Source organism: Charadrius vociferus, unplaced genomic scaffold (genome assembly GCF_000708025.1).
Source record: "Charadrius vociferus isolate BGI_N301 unplaced genomic scaffold, ASM70802v2 scaffold163, whole genome shotgun sequence".
Lineage (NCBI taxonomy): Eukaryota > Metazoa > Chordata > Aves > Charadriiformes > Charadriidae > Charadrius > Charadrius vociferus.
The window spans coordinates 7,459,922-7,468,934 of NW_009648332.1; the positions used below are offsets into that span (position 1 = coordinate 7,459,922).

The window sequence follows — 9,013 nt, forward strand, 5'->3', positions numbered from 1 at the left end:
AGAAGATGCAAGCAAAGGAGAAGAGAGGCCAGGAAACAGGGACAGCCGCATCTTGCGAGGTTCAAACTGAAATTAGTTACAGATGCAGTCACGGTGTCTTGTGTAAACTCTATCGATTGGGTGGCTGACAGTCTTGGGAGCCTCCATACTAGGACAATCAATCCGGCTGCAGTGTCACCTGCCACTTTGCTGAACAGTTGACAATGCAATTATCCAGTGTGGAGGCAGGGAGTTGGCGTGTGTCAAACGCAGTTAGCCACTTTCCGGGCACTACTCGATAATGCGTTTCACCGCCGAGTGCAAGAGACGACATGCGGAGACAGGAGCTGTTTAGAGCCATTGAGACCCGTGCTCCCTTTTCCTTTAGAAAAATCTCGCTGCCCCTGACTTAACAACTGTATTCTAAAATGCTATTAAAATCACGTCAATCAACTATCGGGTTCTTAAGGCTGAAGTTTGACCCGAGTGTCCAAGAAGTAGGTTGCAGTTCTAGCAAAACTGCAGACACTTGGGGAAAAAAAAAATAAATTATCAAATGATTGTCTTAAAGCCTGGGACTTTCAAAACCAGAGCAGACAGACCACCAGAAAAATGAATTGCAGAGAGCAGCTAAGCAAGTGCAGCAGACGGGACTGGAAGATCCTATGCTGCATGTCTGAGATCTAGGAAAATTGAAGTTTAAAGGGATGCTGTCAACTTGAAACCCAGTCAATTTCAAAAAATTGAGTAGTTTCAGGTGCTCTACCTGCTCCCTTACTCCCCCTGCCAATTTTAACAGTGTTACAACTGCATTTTCTGTTTTCTTTTTAATTAATTTTTTTCCTCCTTCCTCTGTTGCTGGGTGACAGACAGTCCTTTTCCTCCTCCAGGTACAATACATAATACTGTCAAACAGAGAGAATTCCCCTTCTTCCCACAGAAAATCTTTTCCTGGTTACAGTGGCTGTCGGCGTTATGTAAATCAAACAGCGAGATTTAGTTGATTGTGCTCCTTTCAGCTAATGCGTTCTGGCAGTTTGAGGGTAAAAACTAGGTTCTTAGATTTTTGCATGTGTTCAAGTTAACAAAAATGTACTATCAACAATCAGGACTTTTAACAGGTATAAGCGCCTTTTTTTTTTCCCCAGTTAAAGTTATTTTTACTTTGGTGAATCCCATTGATTACTTTGTGTTCCAAATGAAGAAAAAGCTGTTCCTTGAAGCATTATGTTAACTTTAAACACACATGATATTGAGCATCAACTACATGGTGGATCACGATGGCTTTTGTACCTAAGGTAGTAATTCTGATTTTTTTTCTTTTTAAGTCACATACTATTCTCCCTTGTTTTTCCTGTTCACTAAAGTCAGCTTCCGATATTAATATACAGCACAATATCCAAGAGACATTTATTAGCCACAGAATCCCTCAAATTCCGTATGTGGGCACAAACTATGGAGAAATAGTCAGGTACAGCCCACCTGATTATTGTATATAACACTATGTAAACAGATCTGTTAGCGTTTTTAGGTCAAGTACTTGCTCTCAAAGGAGAGAGGTGCAAACGTTAAGGAGTGGCTGGGCTACTCCATCGGACCAGTACAAAGTACCGTCCTTCAGCAACGGAGGGATTACCAGGATTATCACCATTTTACACAAGGGCTGAGGTAAGGCATACAAGTGCTCTGGCACTCAGCAGCCCTCTAAAGGGGGGATAAGGCACAGAATAAGCACTTGAGAAATGTGAAATTTATGCATCTGCCCCACTTGGAAGCTTAGAGCAGGTAGAGGTGACCTGCAGAAGGTAGCAAACCAAACACAGGAAGGCTAAAATAGCAAGACTGAGAGGTTGGGAAGGATGTTCAGACGTATAGATGCAATCACCTCAGACTAAGCAACAAGGGACGCTGACACTGGAAACGTGACAGGGAAAAGCAGTGAACTGAGTTCTTGCTAAATGGGAAGAAGATTAAGAATTTCATTATGGCAAAGATTCCCTATACTCTTACCACAGACGGCTCTTGCATCCAAGTTGAAGTTTGCTTTAGCCTGCCAGGGTAAAATTCTGACTCATCTATACAGCAATAGGGAAGATAATTCTAATTACTAGACCATTCTTCCAAAAGGCCTAAATATGCCAGCGATATCTTCTATTTCCCATGCAGTCTCTTAAGAGAAGTCACACTTTTACCTTTCAGCTCAAATTCTTTTGCTGAATTTGAGTAGATCAGTTTATACCCTCTTACTAGTACTACCTTAAATGCAGCCTGAACCTCCTGGCATGGAAAAATGGAGTCTCCTGAAGATTTCCTGCATGCTTCATTATATTTTACCTGAAAAAGAGGGCACAGCTGGCTACTGGGTGAGATTCTAGAGCAAAACTTTTAAGCTCCGACACCAGCTTTGCTACTATCTTTATAACATTAGAGAAGATATTTCTCCATGCTCCAGTTTCCACATACATGTCAAACACAGACTTTGGGGAGTTCTGTTGTAGAGTTTGATGTTCATGAAATTGCACTGAGAAATGCAACTGAATTTCCTTGTCTATTTGAGCTTTCTGCCAGGTAGTTACCAGACAAGCAAAGTCCCTGTATTCACAAACACCTGCTGCTGGCTGAGGCAGGAGAACTGAAAAGCATCTACTTAGAGTTTGAGGATAGGACCTCACACTTCAGAGCATGCTTCTAAAGTTGCATGTACTTAGAAAGAGAACAAATTGGAAGAACATACAGCTATTGCCCCAGTGCTCTTTTTTTGGACAACTAACCCATGCTGGATGAAGGCTGGCCTACAACATTTGCTGCTCAAATTGAAGCACATCTTGATTCTGCAGAGACAGAAAGCTGACAGTGGGACTGCAGCCATCTGCTGGAAACTTTTAGACATTTTAATATAGTCCCACTTTCCAGGCAGCTGCCCTAATTGTACATGACGCGAGATCCAATGCAAATGGGCACACAAGGGTAACTAGTTTGTTACAGCTTGTAAGGCTTTACCAAGTCCCTCTACACATACGCCAAGTCGTGCTGTTCTCTTCCCTTGATAAGACATTAACGAACAGACACAAGCCCTTTGCTAGCTTGGGAGGAGGGCAGCGTGGAGAAATAAAGAGAAACTTCAGAGTTAAGTAATCCCTGTTTATTTCTCCTTCTTCAAAAGTATCACAATCTATCAGACAGATCCTTGTCATGTTGATCTTTCTAAGAAAGTATCCTTCCCTGAAAATGCCCTGCTTACCATTTTAACATTTTCAAAGTCTTTCTCTCTTCTGTGTTATTTTTGATGCAACTGATCTGCTGAAGGAAAAGAAATCCAGAAGAGCAGTGGTGACTCGCCTGCTACTGTGCCTGGAGGAAGGCTTTTTGGTGGGGGAGCTGGAGGGGAGAAGAGGAGGACGGGGTGGGTGGAGAGAACTTAGCTACAATTCTTCAATTCTTTCATATCTAAAGAGGACAGCAATCTCTGTTCTAGCAGACCGCGTGGTTCGTGCTTTAAATGGTACTTGCTGCTAGCTTGCTTTCCCTGTCTCTGTCTCTCTGCCTTTGAAGCAGACTGGACAGCTTCCTCAAGCTGGCGTTATCACTCCCTCTAACCACTCTTGGCAGGCAATCTAATTCCCCCTGAAAAGGTCACCGCCATTTTAACTGCCTTTCAATCACATTAAGCACGCTGCCGCTCGTGCTCAGAGCACTGCGCGCTTCCTGCCCCTCTCCTGGACCAGCCGCCTTCCCGCAACAGACAGAGAGAGACCAAGGGACAAAATCCTCTCCTCAAATCCGAAGCAGCAGAAGGGAGACAGCTAACCTGGCATTTACTAATCTTTGTCCCATCTGCTAAGGAACAGAAGGGTGCAAACACCGCCCCCCGCCATCCCTAGACCTAGAGAGGTAGCGACTTCACAGGACGGTTTGCTTAGGCACCGGTCCAGACACCTTTGAAGCTGTGTTACAAAGAACAAGCCTCCCTCAATGCAATCATTACCGTTATCTCTCCCCCTGTGCTGCTTTTTTTTTTTTTTCTTTGCAGTTACGAGTTATGTGTTCCACCCATCGATCCCTGTGTAAGACACTGTTTTAAGTCCTCTTGCCTTTTGACTGTGCTAAGCCGTTTAAGAGATGACAGCGGCTTCTATCAGTGCGAAGCTGATGCGATTCTTTTCAGATAAAGCACTTTTTTTTCCACTCCCCCCCTCCCTTTCCCTTCTTTCAAGTAAGAGACATACACACAAAAAGAGACACTGAATCTTTCAAAGAAAAAAAAAACCCTTTTGAACTTCCCTCAGGAATTCTTTAAAGGGATAACCTTACAGTGTAAACACTGAGGGTAACGTGCATCCATTCTGGAGAGGGAACAGAAGAACTGCTACAAATATGTTGAGTGTTAAAAAAAAGCCAAACCATCAGAGAGAGAGAGAGAGAGACACTTGATGCTTTCACTTGCAAAGCCTTGTTGGCTTCCTAAACACAGAAAGTCATTAGACAACGATGGCATGAAATAATCCCTTGCAACAAAGAGCTTCAGAGAGGGACGATCCAGAGACGTGAGGACAGATGATTACTGGATGTTCAGGTATTTCAAGAGAAATTTGAGTCTTGCGACACTATTCTGATAGGGAAATACTTGATTATTACATCTGTATAGCTTTTCACTTTGAAGCACAAGCTTGATTTAAACAGCACTTGGTGTTTCACGGTAACCTTCTGCACCCATCCCACACAGAAGCAAGAACTCTCCTGCTACAAACCCCTACTTCAAGTAGGACCTCTGCTGAAACAAAGTGATTTCAAATCCTGTATAACTGCCAACGATCTTCCTTTACACCCTGCATTCTTCCAGCTTTGGGTAAGCAAGTTAAGCGATAGCAAATGAGGCTTTAAGAAGCCAGGAGGACATCTAGAAGTACTGAATAATTCCTGACCTAAATGCGTTCACTAAACGCAACAGCTTAAGAGACAACATACTGATCCCAGCACTTCTCAGTTATGTCATATTCCTACTTGCTGCCACCTCTTCTTCTTTCCACCTGCCACCTCAAGTATGCCAAGCCGTGGTGAGCAAGAAGGTGTGCTTTGGCTCTGCCCCAATAGACCCAAATGGGGATTTGCATCTGCAACACCAACACAGAAGACAAGAATTTCCACTTTCTAAGACAGCCTGTCAGGTGAGAAGAGCAAGTCTTCCCTGCAAGCTCTTTGGAAGCAAGAAAGCTTCATCCTAGGAACGAGTGAGAGTTTCAGCCTGTGATTGCTCCCAAGTATTAGACCACCTTCCAGAAAACCTGAGCAGGGCTGTTCGTGTCCCTAACCTCTCTGACTTCAAGAAGAATAATCTCAAGATCTTCCAACCTTCCCCCACCTGAGAACATGGCAGGATCTTTGAATTAATTAGCAAAGTTTTCCTCACCTTGAGTGTGATATAAACTTTGTCCATTAACCAAAAATGACAAAAAGAAGCAGACAGGACCTGTGTTAAGTTTGAGTCACTTCTGTAGTACTGCCCAATGGTCTGACCGACTCATGCAACACACGCTGGCCACAGCATCCTGCTCCCCCTTTGCCCAGCTGTGACATCTCCTTGAAGCAACACACCATTAAAACCAAAATTAATGAGACACGTGGACATCTATTTTCCCCTCCGGTTTTATGTATTTCCCCATGTCATCTCTTTAGACACTGGTGACATCCCTGTAGCTTGGCAAAGGCTGTCTGGCATGATAAAAGGCCTTCGATTTCCACATCGCTGCTACTTCTCAGCAAAGGCAACAGAGCCAAACACAAAGCCTCGGGTGACAGGGGTTAACGAGGGCCTTGCCAACTTCAGACAAAGCAGTTTTAAGCATTGGAAAGCATCTCCAAAACTGTGCTGTGCTTCAGGGCTGTAAATTAAGAATTCTGTCCCTAAAACAAGGGAAGAACCAACACTGGCAGAGAAAGGAAAAAGACAGTCACTTTAAGGTTACCTGAGAGTGCACGAAGTAGGCCTGACTGAGGGACACCTCTGAATGCCAACAGCTAGAGACAATGCAAGAACCACAAAAGGGAGCATGAAAAAGTCTAACTTGCTTAAAAAGAAATACAATCAGCCAACTATGGGAGAACACTCCAGCTCTGCTTTGGCTTCCTAAATTTTACAGAAACCTATTGCACGGAGTAGGTAGGTACCCAGCAGGTATTATCTGGTCATCCCAAAATACTAGGTACAAAGTTGGTGGCAAAAAGTTCCCTTGTTTAGGGAAGAGGATACCTCTCTAGAAGAGCACAGCAGCTGCTGAGTCCAGCTGCCAGCAGTGGTGTGCTCCAGAGGAGGAAGGGCTGGGAGAAACACACATGATAGGGACCTGCCAGACGCTCAGGTGGAATGATTTCTTCAGGAGGGGCACAGCGAGGAAGCTCCTCACTACAAATGCTACAGGGAGGTTCCTGTGCTTGCGAGTTGATCTACAGATGCCTTTCCTCCAGCACCGCAAAGGGACGGAGTTTAATCCAATTATTGAGGGTTTCAGATCCACATCTAGTTGTGCTCTACTCTTGTCCTAGTCTTCTGATCCTTTGCTGGACCTGTTCATTTAAGTAAACACTCTTGAAGGCATCATGAAGGTCTCAAAAAGGAAAAAAAAAGAGATGGACCCCATACTTCCATCAGGACCCCATACTTCTGATCCTTTGCTGGACCTGTTCATTTAAGTAAACACTCTTGAAGGCATCATGAAGGTCTCAAAGGAAAAAAAAGAGATGGACCCCATACTTCCATCAGGAAGTAAGGCTATTTTTAAGTATGAAACACAGAAATACCTTTCCATGCGTGTGCAGCCATCTAGCAGAGGTTACAGCCCTGACTGTTGCTAGAACCTGTCTAACTTCTGGTGGAAGAAAGCAGTTGATCTATAAAACACAAATGCATGCATTTGAGAATTCCTTAAAATAAGGAAGAAAATGCAAGAAGGAACAAGTACTTTGCATTTACGCAGCCTAATCATATCAGTTACACACATTTTGTCCACCTGAAGGCTCATTCAAAAGAGTGTCGCCATAAGACTGAAGCAATATGAAAGGTTCAGATCACACTTCAGTTAACTCAAAAACAACCGGGAACATTAACCAGGTAAAGACAGCACAATGTCCACACCAAAGGATGCGGAAGATGGTGCTCTCCTCAAACTCAGGTGTTTGGTGGGGGTGAAGGAAGGAACTACGCAGGCACAAAAAAGGGCAGAGATGAACTGAGTAGCTGTTTCTAATCAGGACTAGCAGTGACAACAAGAGAGGCACACAGACATCCCATGCTTCCCCACTACGGATTGTAGTAATTACACTACATAAACATAGTCCATGGTCTTGTCAGACCTCTACCTGGAATCCTGTACAGACTCAACTCTCCATGCAGGCACAAAAAAAAGTTAAGATAGGTAAAGCTACAGACACAGGAAGTGACAGCGTGAGCTTTACTGGGTAGCCTTTAAAACCCAAAGAAGCTGCTCCTTCACCTCTCTGCTCCTGATCATCTGCTCTGCTACAACCCAGCTACAATTTAATTTCAGAGGAAGGCACGAGCAGATCAGGAGTGCCAGGCTGTCAGTGAGCGCACGGCTGGCTTTTAAGTCCAACTCCCTTACGTAGTAGCCTTTCCCCTTGAGATATTTTAAATTAAAATCCAAGCTGATATAGGAAGAGATCACATCCCATCCTCTTTATTGAACGGAGGGAGCCAGCATTCCTCCTCTCATTAGGCATGCGCTACGTGGATTGCTTGCGAGAGACTCTCCTTAGTGCCAGAGGTTCATGCCAACGAACAGTTTAGTAAATCCTCCTCTTCAAGGCCAAAGGGCTGAGTGTAAGAAAGGGGCCAGGTTTCTAGCTAAAATTACATTCACCAATAAAGCTCACAAGAGGTCAAATTTTGCCATAACTCACTCTCTCCTCAGTAACTGATTTCCCCGTCACTGGGGAAGGAGCAAAAGAAGGAGGAAAAATAAAATGTGTTTGTCTGGGAGCCCTAAGGGCTTGCAGTGCTGGAGGTGCAGAGCTGGTTCCTGGATTCTCATTTATCAACCTTAAAAGGGATGGAGTGATAAATGCACAACCGGCCCTTTAATATTTTATGCAGGTGCTAAAGCGACTTAGCTGTCACCTTCAATACATCACCAGAGGCTGATACACCAGCTTTCGTCACTCCAGGCTGGGAATTTTTACAATTTCATTTCTATTTCCCTCTCTTCACATATTTCCACGTATTTCTTACTATGTGTAACATATAAAAAGCTATTTTCCCCAAATGATCTCCCCATTCTACCCATTCCTACTCATTCTCTCTTCAGCCACATTTCTTGAGCAAGAAATAAGGCCACGCTTTTGTTTGAGATTTGCTCAAATTTTGACTCTCATCACTCAAGAGAGGCAGAAGGCTGAAACCACTTTACATTCTGGCAAAGACTGAAGGTCCTGCCCATTGTGAAAGGCAAATCTCTAGGTCCCTCCCTTTAAAGACAGGCAATGATCAGCTTCCACAGCAGAATGATTTACAAGGGCCCCCAAAACACTGGCGCACCTCGAAATCCTCCCTCCAGGAGAGTAGTAGCCCGTATCCTCTTCTGCCCGCACCATTCGTACTCTTCAAAGCGGTTGCCGTTCTCATTCTCGATGTCCACAGAGTCATCCTCGGTCATGCATGAACCTTCTCTCTGCACAGGGTAAAGCAGGGGCAGAGTGTTGAGATGCACGAAATTGGCTCTTTGGGGTTAATAACTTGGGGTGGGTTGGAGAAGAAAATCTGGACTGTTCCCAGGACAGCTAAGTATAGAGCGGACAGTAGCATCTACTCCCGCCCCCATTCCCAGTGAACTAAACATAGAAGTAAATGGGCACTGGCAGAACTTGACCACCTTAAGATCAAATCAAGGTGCAAGGTTCATCATTTTTACACAAGAAATTTAAGCAATGGTTCCTATTACAACACTGGTGTGCACTGCAACATGCATTCCTCTACCTTGCATGCACAATTTCCCTATCATGTAAACCACAGACTCCTTTGACC

General features: G+C 44.2%; 1 protein-coding gene across 1 annotated transcript in view; it reads right to left on the bottom strand.

Moving 5' to 3' along the window:
* The window catches only part of RNF220 (ring finger protein 220), a 235,795-nt gene that overhangs the window by 40,308 nt on the left and 186,474 nt on the right, over positions 1-9,013 (bottom strand). The window contains exon 7 of the mRNA XM_009884860.1: positions 8,528-8,660. Coding sequence (XP_009883162.1) covers positions 8,528-8,660 — 133 coding nt within the window. The remainder of the gene's footprint in view (positions 1-8,527; positions 8,661-9,013) is intronic.